This window comes from Ornithorhynchus anatinus, chromosome 5 (assembly GCF_004115215.2).
Source record: "Ornithorhynchus anatinus isolate Pmale09 chromosome 5, mOrnAna1.pri.v4, whole genome shotgun sequence".
Classification (NCBI taxonomy): Eukaryota; Metazoa; Chordata; class Mammalia; order Monotremata; family Ornithorhynchidae; genus Ornithorhynchus; species Ornithorhynchus anatinus.
In genome coordinates this window covers 7,457,647-7,475,447 of record NC_041732.1, presented here as the reverse complement: position 1 = coordinate 7,475,447, position 17,801 = coordinate 7,457,647, and the positions used below count along the sequence as shown (strand labels likewise).

At 42.9% G+C, this 17,801-nt stretch overlaps 1 protein-coding gene across 5 annotated transcripts in view; it reads right to left on the bottom strand.

Annotated features, from left to right (window-relative positions):
• Positions 1-17,801, bottom strand: part of IQCH (IQ motif containing H) — a 169,081-nt gene that overhangs the window by 72,339 nt on the left and 78,941 nt on the right. For all 5 annotated transcript variants that reach the window (XM_029065755.2, XM_029065754.2, XM_029065756.2 and 2 more), the window contains 3 exons: positions 15,800-15,883; positions 9,896-10,071; positions 5,238-5,510 (listed from right to left, as the gene is read on the bottom strand). In XM_029065755.2, coding sequence (XP_028921588.1) covers positions 5,238-5,510; positions 9,896-10,071; positions 15,800-15,883 — 533 coding nt within the window. The remainder of the gene's footprint in view (positions 1-5,237; positions 5,511-9,895; positions 10,072-15,799; positions 15,884-17,801) is intronic.

Genomic DNA, 17,801 nt, shown 5'->3' with positions numbered 1-17,801 from the left:
AAGCACATTTTCTCACTTTAAACCATTGTGAGACTTGCGGAATTTGTTCAGTGTTTACTATGTGCCAGGCACTTGCATGAAGTGCTGGGGCGGAAACAGGCAAATCGGGTTGGACGCAGTCCCTGTCCCACGTGGGGCTCTCGGTTTTAATCCCCATTTAACAGATGAGGGAACTGAGGCACAGAGAAGTTAAGTGACTTTCCCAAGCAGACACGTGGTGGAGCTAGGATCGGAACCCAGGTCCTTCTGGCTCCCAGGCCTCCACTCTATCCGCTAGGCCTCTGTATATGGATGGCTTGCCTCAACAAGATCACTGAAATATAATAATAATAATAATGTTGGTATTTGTTAAGCGCTTACTATGTGCAGAGCACTCTTTTAAGTGCTGGGGTAGATACAGGGTAATCAGGTTGTCCCACGTGAGGCTCATAGTTAATCCCCATTTTACAGATGAGGTAACTGAGGCACAGAGAAGTTAAGTGACCTGCTCACAGTCACACAGCTGACGAGTGGCAGCGCCGGCATTCGAACCTATGACCACTGACTCCCAAGCCCGGGCTCTTTCCACTGAGCCATGCTGCTTCTAAAATATCATTCGACAGACTTAATAATAATAATGATAACAATAATGATAATGACAATGGAATCCGTTAAGTATTTCCTATGTCCCAAGCACTGCGCTAAGCACTGGGGTAGATACAAGATGATCAGATCAGACACAGGACTCAAAGTAAAAGGGAGAGGGAGAACAGCTATTTAATCACCATTTTACAGATGATTTGAGGCACCGAGAAGTTAAGTGACCTGCCCAAGGTTACAAAGCAGGCAGTGGTGGAACTGAAATTTAATTAGATTTTTTTCAAAGCAGAAGGGGTCTTTTCACTGGGGGGGAAAAAACCCTATAGAATTTTTCTGCTACTTCGTAGAAGACCTTATTTTGATGCAGCCATTTTTTACATGCCAAGTTGTAGATTTGGGGGCTTCGACCCAAACAGAATTAATTAATTGTTTGCTCCAAATCCTATTATTTGTTGTTTCTGAGAACTCTATAAATGGGTTCCTCTTGATGACTCCCTTACAGTAATGAAAAGGATCAATAGTATTGTAAAGACTGCACCACTGGAAAGAATTATGTGCTATCTTTAAGTGAAAATTGAACAGGGCTTTAAAATAGCACCACCATTTTTGATTATTTAACCAAAGCTGTCAATATTTCATAAGAAGCACATGCCAGAAAGAGAACTTCTGTTTTGCATCAAAGATCAAAAGAGGAAAAACTATCCCAGTGGTTTTTTTCTTGCAAATATATCTTTTGCAAATAAATTACTGAATCATAAACCAAATGATTTTATTCTTTTTTCCAGCTATTTATCATTCGTTGGGGATTTTAGCTGCTAGCGAGATGAAATAAATTTGTTGATCTCTCTGGGAAGGATAGAAATATTATTGAAAGAAAAAGGCTCTACAAAAAGTCAACCATTAGCCAGGAATTCTCATCAACCTACGTTCAAATAATCACAGTTTTACTTTTCCAGCTTTAAACTGATGATTCCAATTGGTATAAAGCCAGTTAATTGATAGTCACTAGTTACAAATTCAAAATGCTGACCCAACCCATCACGGTAGGGGCATGAGTCACTAGAGAAGCAGCGTGGCGCAGTGGAAAGAGCACGGGCTTTGGAGTCAGGGCTCATGAGTTCGAATCCCAGCTCTGCCACTTGTCGGCTGTGTGACTGTGGGCAAGTCACTTAACTTCTCTGTGCCTCTGTTCCCTCATCTGTAAAATGGGGATTAAGACTGTGAGCCCCACGTGGGACAACCTGATTCCCCTATATCTACCCCAGCGCTTAGAACAGTGTTCGGCACATAGTAAGCGCTTAACAAATACCAACATTATTATTATTATTACATCATGGTTTCCATTTCCAAAATCTAAACTTATTCAGATCAAAGCCAGGACTGTCCAAACAGCAAATGGTACTTATCATTTGAGGAGGACTTCTCACACAAGGAATGCAGGATTTGGGGTGGAGGAAAAAAGGGAAAAAGGAAGACAGGTGATTACATGGGAAGCAGTGTGGCTTAGTGGAAAGAGCCCGGGCTTGGGAGTCAGAGGTCATGAGTTCGAATCCCGGCTCTGCCACTTATCAGCTGTATGTCTGTAGGCAAGTCACTTAACTTCTCTGTGCCTCAGTTACCTCATCTGTAAAATGGGGATGATGACTATGAGCCTCACGTGGGACAATCTGATTACCCCGTATCTACCCCAGTGCTTAGAACAGTGCTCTGCACATAGTAAGCGCTTAACAAATACCAACATTAGTATTATTATTTATGTTCTGACCTCCAAATTTTCAGATATTTCCAACTGATCCACGAGCACATAATTAAAATACAGTCTTCAGTCATTCCAGAATGAAGGTGAGAAAGGACTCAAATTTTGTAACAAACCTAACGTTTATGGAATTAAGTTTTCAGTTTGCTGTGGTTATTTAGAGATTTGTTTGGGTCCCTTGTCAAGATGTGAAGAGGCCATGTCTCCTGCTAAGAAGATGGGCAAAATTTCTTCTGGCCCTCCTAAGTGCACTGAAGTCTAAGAGAAGTGAGCACTTCTCACTCTGGGGAAATCTTTCTTCTTTTTTTCTTCTACGAGCCAGGCGCCGTACTAAGCGCTGGGGTAGATACAAGCTAATCAAGACGGACACAGTCCATGTCCCACCTGGGGCGTACAGTCTTATCTCTATTTTACAGATGAGGTAACTGAGGGCCAGAGAAGTGAAGTGACTTCCCCAAGGTCACTCAGCAGGCAACAGTGGAGTTGGGATTAAAATTCAGGTCTTTCTAACTCCCAGGCCCTTGCCTTATCCACCAGGCCTCGTCGTTTCTGCAGTCCTCTCCCACATTACTCCCCATCAGATCTGGGTATAGTTTGGGGTGGTGAAAGAACTCAGAGATTCTTTTGGCTTGATAAGTAGAAACTTCAGATTGGAAATATCTGAAAATTTGGAGGTCAGAACATAAATAAGTTGATAAATTGAAACTCGTCGTTCAACATCCTGGGTCTGGGAGTTAGAGAACCTGGGGACTAAACCCAGCCCCTGCCCTTGTCTATTGCATGACCGTGGGCAAGTCGTTTCTCTGCATCTTGGTTACACCATCTGTAAAATGGGGATTGAATCCTCCTCCCTCCGACTTAAAATGTGAGCCCGCTGTGGGACAGGGACTAAGTCCAACTTGATTATCTTGTATCTACCCGAGCGCTTAGTACAGTGTCTGGCATGCAGTAAGTGCTTAAAAAATACCATAAAAAGAGAACTCTGCAGCAAAGAGAAAATCTTCGGTATATTTGACTAAATTATCCTCGATATTTTTACCCATGATATAGCCCCAGAGAATCACAGTTTGCTTGAAGTTTAAAAAAACTCAAATAGAAAGAAGGTTCCTCACAGAGTGGTCCAGTGGATGGTTCATTTCTCTGCTCAGAATGTAAGCTCACTGTGGGCAGGGAATCTGTCTATTCGTTTTTCTACTGCGCTCTCCCAAGCGCTTAGTACAGTGCTCTGCACACAGTAAGCGTTTAATAAATAGGACTGAATGAATGAACGGTTTGTGGTTTCATGTCCCCAGAAGAGGCCAATGGATAGAACACTCTACCATGGTGGTTTTGAGCGGGGGTCAATCAGTGCATCGAAAAAGAAGTGAGGGGATATTGACAACCATTTCTCTTTCTGCTTCCTTTACATTCAACAGAGGGTAATCAAATGGCAAAATAGCTAACGAAGCCGAACTAACGCTAACAAACTCCCGGTAGGCCTTCGAGGTGTTTTCCAACACCTTCAGTGCTAACGAAATGTAGGAAGAGTGGGCGCGTATTAGCCAGTTTCATTCTCGGCCACGTAGAGAGCAAAATGCACAATGGAAATGAAATATCCCCTGGCTCTTCAGCTTTTTTAAAAATGGCATTTGCTTACTGTATTAAGCACTGGGGTGGATCTTGCATCCAAAGTTTAATGTATTTGAAGTCTTGCTGTGCTCTGATAGCTAATTCATAGAGTGGCTAAGTTTTTTTTTCCAGGGTGGACACAGTCCATGTCTTCTGTTTTTTTTTCTAATTGGCATTTGCTAAGCGCTTACTATGTGCCAGACATTGTACTAAGAGATGGGGTAGATATGTTATATCGGGTTACACAGAGTCCCTGTCCTGCATGGGCCTCACAGTCTCAGTTCCCATTGTACAGATGAGGTAACGGAAGCACAGAGAAGTGGAGTCGCTTGCCCAAGGTCACACAGCAGACAAGTGTAGTAGGGGTTCGAACCCAGGTCCTTCCGACTCCCAGGCCCGTTCTCTATCCCGCCTCTGCTGCTTGTCAGCTGTGTGACTGTGGGCAAGTCACTTAACTTCTCTGTGCCTCAGTTACCTCATCTGTAAAATGGGCATTTAGATTCTGAGCCTCACGTGGGACAACCTGTTGACCCTGTATCTACCCCAGCGCTTAGAAAAGTGCTTTGCACATAGTAAGCGCTTAACAAATACCAACATTGTTGTTACCCTCGAGGCAACGCTGTTTCACTAAGAGAAATAGAACCGAGAGTAAGGAGACCCAGGTTTTAATCTCAGCTCTGCCGTCGTTCTGCTGTGTGAGCTGAAGTAAACCACTTCAACTCTCTGGGCCTCAGTCTCCTCATCTGTAGGATGGGGATAAAAATCCCTGCTCTCCTTCCCTCCTAAGGCCGGAAGCCTTGTGTGAGCCAAGCGACCATCTTCTCTGATTCCCCGGGTACCCACTCCATTCATTCGATCGTATTGATTGAACGCTTTCTGGGTGCAGAGCACTGTACTAAGCGCTTAGGAGCAGACGACAGAACAATAAACAGACACATTTCCTACCCGCTCCAGTGCTTTGTACAGGACTGGGCACCTAATAAGGACTTAATAGATACATCATTTCCATCATCATTATTGCTATTTATTATTGGAGAAGCAGTGTGGCTTCGTGCAAAGAGCACAGGCTTGGGAGTCAGAAGTCGTGGGTTCTAATCCCAGCTCCGCCTCTTATCAGCTGTGTGACTTTGGGCAAGTCACTTCACTTCTCTGGGCCTAAATTACCTCATCTGTAAAATGGAGATCAAGACTGTGAGCCCCATGGGGTACATCCTAATTTCCTTGCCTCTCTTCAGTGCTTAGAACAGTGCTTGGCACATAGTAAACACTTAACAAATATCATAATTATTATTACCTGCTGTTCGTTATAGATATCATGAACTCCAGGAGGTACTAGAACATGGGCACTGTCAAAGATCTTCTTGTTCCCAGACTTACTACTGTAGAATTGAATCATTTCCGGCTGCGAGCCTAAGATAGGCACATTTAGCATGTCGGCGACAGCTAAATCATCTCTGTGGAGAAACGCGCCGACGATATAGGCTTCTTTGCCTTGGATGAGATTCTTTATTCTTTTGATCGTCTTGGGACTGTACTTCAAGTGAGTAGCCAAGCACAAGGGATGTCTCTGTGGAAAGATAACATTATTCTTGTTAAAAGGTGTTCTTTTTCCATTCCGGGAGCCTAATTTATAATGTTGCCCACAATAAATACATTATTAATAGCAGACTGGGTTATGACCTATCCTGTAGTTTAGCAGTTTAAATTGATAAAAGCTGTTGGGGTGAGGCTCCATAATCGTTCACATCTTTAGTGTGTTGGAAATGGGCTCACTGGGAATAGAACTAATTACTACACATCTGTATTTATTTGATCCACGTGGAATTATCCTTCTGTCAGTCGGAAAAGAGGCTGGCGGCCTTTGGATAATAGTGATTCATCTCAGCAACACTTCTGGCATGGTTTAACACTAAAGCGTCTAGAAAATCGATAGGAAAAATGAAGAAAAAAGCCCGATAGCAGAGAATATATTTCACCACAGAGTGCACCGAATGGAGCAGCTCTCCAAATGATTCCTCAGGAATAAAGCACTTGGCTTGACCAAAATTCCCACCATAATCCCTTTTCCCAATCAAATTTCATTCTATGGCATATACATTTCCATTACAGTTATCGTAGGGAGAGCCAGCAGGCCCTGTAGATCATTTTTGAAGGAAGAAAATCCTTGCATTTTTTTGGCATGAGGAAAAAAATTCATTTTCAAATTGAAAATTTATTTCTCTGTTCATTTTCAGCAGCCACGTTCAGCAGTGCATTCAGCTGCCTCATCTTGTAAGACCCCCCGATAGTTGTATTTAATTTCTTCTCCAGAGAGAACCCTCTATTGGAAAATAATGAAGTTGCTACTAAAATGCTATATAAATAATACATGTTACATTAAGCATGGAATCCAAAACCAGGAAGGGACTGCAAGTGGTCAGCCAATCTGGCAATACCTTTCTCCCAAGCTGCCCTTTTTTATGGTATGTATTAAGTGCTTATTATGTACCAGGCACTGTACTAGGCACTGGGGTAGATATGAGACGATAGGGTTGGTCACAGCCTCGTCCCACATGGGGCTCACAGTCTTAATCCCTATTTAATAGGTGAGGGAACTGAGCCCCAGAGAAGTGAATTAACTTGCCCAAGGTCATGCAGCAGCCAAGAGGAGGTGCTGGGATTGGAACCCACGTCCTTCAGACTCCCAGGCTCGGGCTCTATCCACCAGGCCATGCTACCCTACACCAAAAGCATCTAAGGCAGCAACTGATTTGTTCTTTTTGGGAACAGAAATGAGGATGATGTGGGGAATGTGATTTGGCCTTACCAATCCATCAGTGGTACTTATTGAGCACTTTAATAATAACGTTGGTATTTGTTAAGCACTTACTATGTGCAGAGCACTGTTCTAAGCGCTGGGGGAGATACAGGGTAATGAAGTTGTCCCATGTGACGCTCACAGTTAATCCTCATTTTACAGATGAGGTAACTGAGGCACAGAGAAGTGAAGTGACTTGCCCACAGTCCCACAGCTGACAAGTGGCAGAGCCGGGAGTCGAACCCATGACCTCTGACTCCGAAGCCCAGGCTCTTCCCACTGAGCCACGCTGCTTTCCACTTTACCATTTGCAGATTACTGTACCATGCTTGGGAGAGTACAATAAAACAGACTTGGCAGTCATGTGGGGAAGAAGGTTTGGCTCTGCCAATCCATCAAGGAATCACTGGTATTTATTGCACGTTTACTGTGTGCAGAGCTCTGTAATACTACTACTAATAATGACAATGGTTTTTGTTAGGTACTTACTATGTGCCAAGCACTGTTCTAAGTGCTGGGGCAGATATGAGGTAATCAGGTTGTTCTACAAGGGGTCCCTCATTTTACAGATGAGGTAACTGAGGCACAGAGAAGTTAAGTGACTTGTCCAAAGTCACACAGTTGATAAGCGGAGGGGCCGGGATTAGAACCTATGACTTCTGACTGGCACGTGCTCTTTCCAATAAGTCATGCTGCTTGGGGGAGAATAATACAACAGGTGTTGATAGACCTGATCCCTGCCCCCCAAGGAGCGTACAATCTACCAGCAGGCAAACCAGCAAACAGCAGGCAAACCATTTGCTGGTGATTCGCGCAGGGTTTCCTGAGCAAAGAATTTCAATTTTCATCCCAGCGAGCCTGGGACCGGCAATGTGGTTGAAGGAGGCAAAATCCTCCGTTGGCCGGGTGGGAGGAGGATACATTCCTGCTAATTGATCTCGCCTGATCACTCAGGGATGCAAGTGACTTGGCTAGTAGCAGGGCGGATTCTGGTGCCAATTAGGGAGCAGGCCAGAGGAGCTCAAATTGCCGCTGGTGGGATTAGGGCCGGGTATACTTCGAGCATTTGGTAGGCACCCCACACTCCCTCCCACATCACCTTCGTACACTGTGGAATATTCCTTATCCTTATTAATGTCTGCGTCCCCCTCTGGACTGTAAACTTGTTGTGGGCAGGGGACACGTCTACCTACTCTGTATTTTCCTCTCCCGTGGGCTTAGTTCAGTGCTCTGCACAGAGTATGCGCTCAAAAAATATCATCGATTGAGAACAGGTTTTGAGGCGGTTCGAAAGCTGACTCGAAAGCAATACCATTATCAGGCTAGAGAAATAGTGATAGTAAAAACTGTTTAGTGAATGCCCACTGGGTACAGTGCACTGTGCTAAACACTTGGGAAGAGCAAAACAGAGGACTGATGTTTCTCCGGCCCAAGGCTTGGAAAACAGGAGAGATACTTGCCCCGAATGACTGATTTCTTGATGTTCATCAGTTTTAAAATGGGCTAAAATGTTATCTGTTTCTGAGGTGGATTTTGGAATATGGTAGAGTTGTCCTGGACCCACATGAACATCACCAATTCTGTTCATTCACTCAGAGCGAAACAAAGATACTTCTAGGATCATTGAGCAATGAATTGTTTCTCACCAAGAAAGAGAGGCAAGTAAGTGGCAAATAGAAGGAGTCTAACGAGTTGATTTGAAGACTGTTTCATGGCCAAGAGGCATCAAGTTTACATTAACAGGAGAACAGAGAAGCATCATGGCCTAATGGATCGAGCATGGATCTGGAAGTCAGAAGAACCTGGGTTCTAATCCGGGCTCTGCCCACGTCTGCTTTGTGGCCTTTGGCAAGTCACTTAATTTTCTTTCATCTGCTAAATGTGGATTAAGACTGTGAGCTCCATATGGGTCATGGACTGTGTCCAACCTCAACCTCATTAACTTTTATCCAGCCCATGCTTAGTACAGTGCCTGGCACATAGTAAGTGCTTACCAAATACCATAAAAGTTTAAAAAAGAAAAAAGAATGGGAGACTGACTACACAGACCAGTTGGGAAAAATATCAAGATTTAGAATAGACTTAAATTTTTCTGGTGAACCTTCCATTTCTTTTCTAAGGGCTTGGGGATTAAAAGGACACTGAAGAACTGGAAACTCACCAGCTCTACTCAATAGGGTTGTTTAAATTATTAAAACCAATAACCAGGGAAGCGGTACGGCCTAGTGGAAAGAGCACAGGCCTGGGAGTCAGAGGACCAGGGTTCTAATCCCGGCTCTGCGACCTGCCTGTTATGCAACCTTGGGCAAGTAATTTAACAGCTCTGTGCCTCAGTTACCTCATCTATAAAAAAGGGATTAAATCTGTCTCCCTCCAATTTAGACTGTGAGCCCCGTGTGGGACAGGGACAGTGTCCAACCTGATTATCTTGTATCTATACCAGAACTTAGTATGGGGCTTGGCACATAGTAAGAGCTTAGCAAGTTCCATTAAAAACAACCCCAACAACAACCAACTGATGACCTATGCCAACATGTCTATTCTTCAACATGTGTAACGTGGAAATGAATCAACTATAATGCAGTAGCTCATTCTATAATTTTTAATGATGATTTCCCTCAGGAAATCCACCGCACATTCCAGTGTTCTTGGCACTGCAATCTTGACAACGTCATATTCTTTCCAAAGACTTTTTCAGGGGCCCTCATTCCAATCCGGCCCCATTCGGTGCGACTGAAATCGAAGCAATGGAACGAAACAATTCAAATTTGAGGGTTCATCTTTTTAAACTGCAAAATTCTTAACTCAGATACATCCGGAGAAACTCACGTGACCAGGATCGAATGTCTAAGCAACGAAAATATTTTTATTTTATTCTTTCGGTGGCATTATCGATCTATCTATTTGCTGGCTCCCACCCATCTCCGAGACTGGGCATCGGGCTCCAGATAATCTGGGCCGGATTACCTCAACCGAGTCTACAGAGCTAAAGTGGGATATTTATTTCCTTCCGTCTAACTAGTCGCCTAATCAGTAAAGCTGTTAAACTTGCAATAATATTTCACTGATGTGTACTGGAGCGTTTCGAGTTATAAAATTTCCAATTTAATTTTACGGCATCCCCGAAGCTGTAGTAATTAGAAGACAAAACTCACAGTGAAGCAGTTTATAGCTTCAGGGGTGAGAATTTTGAACCTGTCCTTCAGGTCACCCGCGTCCTCGGGGTTCCCGGATACGACAGCTGCCCGGAGACCCAGGAGTTTATTGTAATACTGTTGTAACTCCTTGGTCAGATGAAGGGGGCAGATGTAGATGACATCCACGTTGGCATCTAAAAACAATAGGTGCGATGTTAATTATTGGAAGAAAGGTAAACAATGATGTGAATGTTGGTGTCTGATCATGGCTGGGCAATTCGGAACTAACTCTCCCCGGGTCCCACCCCGCCACCCCCACCGAGTGGAAATGAGTTTGGTCGTTCCAAAATCAGACCGGTTTGACTGACTTTTAGGGGCTTTAGCATCTTTTTTCCCAAAGACTCGATGAATAAAGATCAGGGGAAGCAGCTATTCCTATCCAAAGAAGGGCTTAAAAGTACGGTGGAGGTACAATTCGAAGCAACGGGGAGGGATTTAGCGAAGCAGCTCCCATTAACATCAATGGGAATTGCGCACTGCTTTAAAAATGTATCCCATTAACTTCAGTAAATTATAAAGCTGAGCTATTAACTTTGGAAAGCTGATGAAATTGCAATTTCTTACTCTGCCTGGACATTACAGGGCCAATTCATGCCAATATCCTGTCCAAATAAATAGTCTTTTGACGACCGCAATGATTATTTTAGGAATCCAACCTTATCCGCGCCTCATCCTTCAGTGGGACACATGACTTAAAAGGACTATCAAATTACTCTTTTTTAAATGGAAGTCCGTGCTTATGTGACAATTCTTAGCTTTCTAGTGCATCCTTAAGGTTTGGAGGAAGGGCGATGTTTTACATTTGAAGGATAGATAAAAATAATGGTAGCCAACATGCCACTGCAATCTACTCAATATTTCTCACTCGTGCCCTCTCCTCCCCCAACTAATGACTTGGAATCACTAGCCAGCAGCTTCTGAGTTATTTCTCAGTTAAAATATTGAAAACTATTGATTAATTGATGGAATGAATTGAGAAAATGTATTGGGATGAGTTGGGGGGTCCGGGAGGCAGCAAGAGATGAGAGCAGAGTCATTACTTGGGAAATGCTGAGCCTGAGATGAGACATTTTGCATGATTTTGACATCAATCCTCCATACCGGATATGTGTGTTTTGATATTTGGCAAAAAGGGGAAAGAGAGAGAGAGAGAGAGGGCAGTAGTTTGCAGGGCCAATGAATGAATTAATGGTCAGTCTAGCCACCCTGGCTTCTGGGCTTTAACCAATCGACTTTGGATAATTGCTTCCCCAGTTGCACGGACAATGCTCACACCAACTGCCTGTGTTAAAAACTGTGCATTGCCCTAAAGGATGCAAAAATTGTCACAGATAGCAAACAAGAAAAAAAATGACAGTGGGAAAAAATATGAATAACTCGCAGGAAAGGACTTCCACGATAAAATCACGTCACTCACTTTCATCTTTTCTTTTTCTCCAGCGAAAGGCAACATACGGTAGGCAAAGATACAGTCTGTTTCTAGGCAGATTACATATGTACACATGTGCCAAAATTCATTGTCAGGTAATTTTGTGAAGTAATTAAGATGACGATAATAGTCTCTTTGACCCCTGGTCAATATCCAATATCACTTTCACTGAGTCGTTTTCTTTACCGAGAATACAAAGCAGTAACTATTGCGGTCAATGTTAGACATCAGTTTGACTTTTCCCAGCCAATATTAGAGCTTTATCAACCCAACCTGCACTGGCTCTAATAATATTAATAATAATGATTTGGTATTTGCTAAGCGTTTACTATATGGCAGGCACTGTTCTAAGCGCTGGGATAGATATAAGCTAATTGGGTTGGGCACAAGAGATACTCTCTTTGGAGTCTCTCACAGCAGCTAACGCATGTCTTTCAAAAGACCATTTATTCTTTAGTTGATTGTATTTATTGAGTGCTGACTTTGTGCAAAACCCTTGGCTAGATGCCGGAGAAGCGTACAATACGGTCAGACGAGACACAGTCCCTGGCCTTCAAGGGCCTCAAAATCTAAAATAGCCTTTGTGAGTGGGATATTATGCTTCAATTTTAGACAGCTTAACGGAGAATCTATTGGCAGTGGCATAGCTTACAGAGAGGATCATATCCTAGCATTTTCCTATAAGAATTCCTGTGAACGAAAGACCGGAATAAAAATCTATCCTCCTTCAACTGCCACACAAATTATTCTAATCTCCATATTTTTACTGTCCAAAGGGATAGGCTCTTTGTAGCAGTAGTGGAAATGGAATTCATGTTGCACCTGAGTGCAATGCATTTTACCGGGAGTTTGGAACACTGTTTTGTCTTCATTTCATTTGTTCTCCCTTAACTAGTACACAACCCTATTGTGAAGATTTTGAAAACAAACACACACCCCCCCAGACCAAAAAACAATGACATGACAGTTTACCAGACCAGGGTCTCTAGAATTATAATCTACAGACTCTCAGAAATAATCACATCTTTCTGTGAGACAATCCCGGCTTTGCCACCTGTCAGCTGTGTGACTGTGGGCAAGTCACTTGACTTTCTGGTGCCTCAGTTCCCTCATCTGTAAAATGGGGATTAAGTCTGTGAGCCTCACGTGGGACAACCTGATTACCCTCTATCTACCTCAGCAGTTAGCAGTGCTCGGCACATAGTAAGCGCTTAACAAATACCAACATTATTATTATTATAACTATCAAGAAACTCTGGTTGAACTCTTTGAAATGGAAGAAGGTGATTGCACTTGCTCCCCTTCATAGAATCCTTTGGAAAATTATGCCTTAGTGAGGGACAGAATATTGGTCAGCAGGGCCTAGTGGATAGAGTCCGGGCCTGGGAGTCAGAAGGTCATGGGTTCTAATGCCGGCTCCGCCACTTGTCCGCTGCATGACCTTGGACAAGCCACTTCACTTCTCGGTGCCTCAGTGACCTCATCTATAAAATAGGGATTGAGACTGTGAGCCCCACATGACAAATCGAGCTTGCCTGGCACATAGTAAAAGCATAACAAATACCATCATTATCATTATTATTATTATTATTATTATTATTATAGATGCCTGGAAGAAGAATGGTTGGCATTTGGGCTCCACTGACTTCTACATGAAAGGACTTTAAAAAAATAAAATAAGCTAAACCAAAGTCACTCCTGAGTAGTGTACTTTCCTGGCTCTCGCTTCAAGCAAGTTTCTAGCTCTAAATGCTTACGCTTTATTGAGCAGAATGCAAAGTGCTGGAGTACTTTGGTCTATTCTTCACTCCGCTGCCCGGCTCATCTTCCTGCAGAAACGATCTGGGCATGTCACTCCCCTTCTTAAACAACTCCACTGGTTGCCTATCGACCTCCTCTCCAAACAAAAACTCCTCACTCTAGGCTTCAAGGCTCTCCATCACCTTGCCCCTTCCTACCTCTCCTCCCTTCTCTCTTTCTACCGCCCACCCCGCACGCTCCGCTCCTCTGCCGCCCACCTCCTCGCCGTCCCTCGGTCTCGCCTATCCCGCCGTCGACCCCTGGGTCACGTCCTCCCGCGGTCCTGGAACGCCCTCCCTCCTCACCTCCGCCAAACTGATTCTCTTTCCCTCTTCAAAACCTTACTTAAAACTCACCTCCTCCAAGAGGCGTTCCCAGACTGAGCTCCTCTTCTCCCTCTACTCCCTCTGCCATCCCCCCTTTACCTCTCCGCAGCTAAAGCCTCATTTTCCCCTTTTCCCTCTGCTCCTCCACCTCTCCCTTCCCATCCCCACAGCACTGTACCCGTCCGCTCAACTGTATATATTTTCGTTACCCTATTTATCTTGTTAATGAATTGTACATCGCCTTGATTCTATTTAGTTGCCATTGTTTTTACGAGATGTTCTTCCCCTTGACGCTGTTTAGTGCCATCGTTCTTGTCTGTCCGTCTCCCCCGATTAGACCGTAAGCCCGTCAAACGGCAGGGACTGTCTCTATCTGTTGCCGACTTGTTCATCCCAAGCGCTTAGTACAGTGCTCTGCACATAGTAAGCGCTCAATAAATACTATTGAATGAATGAATGAATGAGTAGATAGAAGATAATCAGAGCAGACTCAATCTCTGATGATGACAATGAGGGCATTTGTTAAGCGCTTACTAGGTGCCAAGCACTGTTCTAAGCGCTGCCCACCCAGGTCTCATAAGCTCTAAGAGATATGGCAGGTATCTTTTCCCCATTTTACAGTTGAGGAAACTGAGGCTCAGAAAGATTAAATTAGAGAAGCAGCATGGTGTAGTGGCTAGAGCCCGGGCCTGGGAGTCAAAAGGTCATGGGTTCTAATCTCAGCTCTGACACTTGTCTGCTGTGTGACCTTGGGCAAGTCCCTTCACTTCTCTGGCCCTCAGTCCTCTCATCTGTAAAATGGGGATTGAGACTGTGAGGCCCATCTGAGGCAGGACTGTATCCCACTCAAATTGCTTGTAGCCACCCCAGTGCTTGCTACAGTGCCTGGCACATAGTAAGTGTTTAATAAATACCATTATTATAAATTCTTCTTAATATTAAATAGCTTGCCTAAGGTCATGTTGCAGAACAATGGAAGAGGTGGGTTTAGAACATGGATCTACAAACTCCCTGCCCCACTCTACTAGGCAAATAAATCTTAGATTACACTTTAAAATTCTATATTGCCGTAAAACACTATTAGTGCCTAGATAATAGATTAAGGCAATTACACTATTATTTTGGGATACTGTAAATTTTCAGACCTGATGTATTTTTATTTCAAACTTACCAAATGGCATTTATGAAATAATAATGATCCTGAAATATATATGAATCATGTAAAGTATGTCATTCCAGGGAGCCGGCTAAGTTGGTCATTGACAAATTAAAATACTTCATTAATTGGCTTAAAGAAGGACTGGGAGAAAGGCACGCATCTACTATATTTCAACAGAATAAAGGTAGTTTTATTGATAATTAATATGCAGTAGGAAAAAAATCTAAGATGTTTCCTCTCCCTACATTTTGTGACTGGTCCCCAAAATGGTCAGCAATAATTCTGGGACATACCCCTCTTTTTACCAATCAACTGATCAATGATATGTATCTCTGCACTTACTGCGTGTAAAGAGCTTGGGGGAGAACAATCCAGTAAAGTTGGTCTACCCTAAAGCTCTCCTTGTTTAAGGACAGCAGCAAATACATTACAGTATTTAAGTCCACTTTCCCCTTGAAAAATCTTTCTTTGCTGTCCATTTCTTTCTTTCTTCTTTGGAGGCAGGAGGAGTTGAAATGAACCAACCAGGATTTGAAACTGTTTTTTCTCACTTTTGTCATTATCAATCCAGTTTATCCTACTAAGAAATTCTTCCATGATCTAGCTGTGTAATTTCTAGTTATTAAAGATGTAGGTTCAGACATGGATTCTTCCTATTCAGATTACCTACTTTTTGTGGTTTAGTCATTTCATGAAGTCACAAAGCTACATCTGTGATATTTCCCAGACATTTCCAAGGTAACAGGACTGCAATATCATATATAGAATTATGACTTCACTAAAGGATTTAGCAGGGGGAGAACAAGTTAGATGGGGAGAAAAAGAAATGCTTAATCAAAAGCAGTCATATTGGGAATAATAATAACAAAAAGCCCCTAACTGACCAAGCAAGCTGCTGCTTGTTTAAATCATTTTTTTATTCAAGTTCAGTCCACCATGAAAGTTGCTTCTTCAAAACCAAATATGCAACTACACTTTTTCCAACACTGAGAAGCTTTTAAAATATTATTAAAGTAAGGCTATTTAGGAAGGTCAAAACCGGCTCTTGTAGAACACTTTTCATTTCCAAAATTCTTTACAAGCCCTCACGGCTAAATTCACATAAAGGCATTGCTGAAGTGCCAGAATGTGAAAAACCTTTACTCTACCTGCTATGTCACACAGTCTTCCCAGCTGCAAGTTTTGTTGCAAACCAAATCTGGAGATATTGGCCCGCACAGTCTGGGGATATCCTGCAAAACAAAACAAGGGGTCAGAACAGAAAAAACAAAATTGCGTTTTGAAAATTTTGGTAGAACAGACTTTCTGGAAAGGTCTTTACTTTTCCGTGAGAATGATCTCAAAGAAAGGTCACAGGCCTTTAGAGCTGGCTGCTTATTCCTTGGAGGAATTAACGTTATTCTGAAAGATGTGACAAATAGCTGATTCTGCCACAGAAAGGCTCTGGTTTTTTTGCCTAGCCCAGTAAGACTGTCAGGAACGAGAATCGTGAAAATCGAGGGAAAATTTCTGACATTTAGGCACGAATGTTTAAATCATTAGGGGAGAAGCATACGCTTGTTCCACAACTGAATTATTGGGTTTTTAATGTACACGTCCTCCACAGGATTTTGTAACTGTATCCCAGAATCCTTTTGGCCTGTCAGATTTCAGATAGACTTTTTGGGGTTAGGAGCACAGATTTACTAACATCAAATACTAAAGAAAGATTTTTTTTTTTACTTTACGGGGGGAAGTTTTCCCCCTTTCTGTGAGCAAAAAAACAGTTAAAGCTGCTACTCTGTCACTGCTAATGAAAGGCAAAACTGACAGCACACTTGCTTTAGTTTTCAGTTCTCCCACGTTTTACTATTAGTAAGCTTCATATGAGCAGGTAACGTGTCTACCAACTCCCTTGATCTGTACTCTCCCAAGTGCTTAGTACAGTGCTCTACATACAGTAAGCACTCGATCTACCACTTGTCTGCTGTGACCTTGGGCAAGTCACCACTTCTCTGGGCCTCAGTTACCTCTCTGGAAAATGGACATGAAGACTGTGAGCCCCACGTGGGACATGGACTGTGTCTGAGCTGATTAGCCGGTATTTACCCCAGGGCTTAGAACAGTGCCTGGCACATAGTAAGCGCTTAACAAATACCATAAAAATAAATACATAAATAAATACCATTGATTGACTGGACAGTATTTGCCAAAAGTCAGAGCTATCAGAGAGGAAAAATCGCAGTGGGTCACTTAGACTATTATCCTATTTATTTTGTTAATGAGGTGTACATCCCTTTGATTCTATTTATCATGATTATGTTGTCTTGTTGTTGTCCGTCTGTCTCCCCCGATTAGACTGTAAACCCGTCATTGGGCAGGGATTGTCTCTATCTGTTCCCGAATTGTACATCCCAAGCGCTTAGTACAGTGCTCTGCACCTAGTAAGCGCTCAATAAATACTATTGAATGAATGAATGAATGAATGTGAGCACCATGTGGGACGGGGCTGTGTCCAACCTGACGATCTCATCTCCACCCCAGGGCTTAGTACAGTGCTTGGCACATTGTAAGGGCTTAAGAAGTACCGTAAGAAAAACGTTCCATCACTCGTGAAAGAAACAACCGCAACAACCCTCTTTGCTCACTTCTATGCAATTAAAAAAAAACCCCATACCCAAAAGAAAACACCCAAGTCCCAAATATCCACATGCATGGGGTGGCTGTCTACGTGTAATTCGTCGTTTGCAGGCATAACTTTTTCAAACAGCTTTTCACATTTAGAAGAGACGCTTCAATGCCTCCTTGTGGTTACTGGGACCAAACACATGTCTCCATTGAAAACTCTGGACAGATTAAGAGACTGCCTGTCTGGCAATTTAGAGATCTGACTTTCCAGATTTTCTTCTAAATGTGCGCAAAACTCAGAAAATCTAAAGCAATTCAAACAGCAAGATTTCAGATTAAATGGATCCTAAATATAGGCACTCTCCTTTGATGTCAGAGACAAAGCACAAGACAATACCTTGAAATAAATGAGTTCACCATTCATCTTCAAGCTAATCTTGCTCTTACACATATGAACTCGGGAAATAAAAGGGCAAGTAGACTCAGAGAGCATTTTGTATGGTTTTTCCCCCAAAATTTGCATATTTCTTATTTAAATGTTTA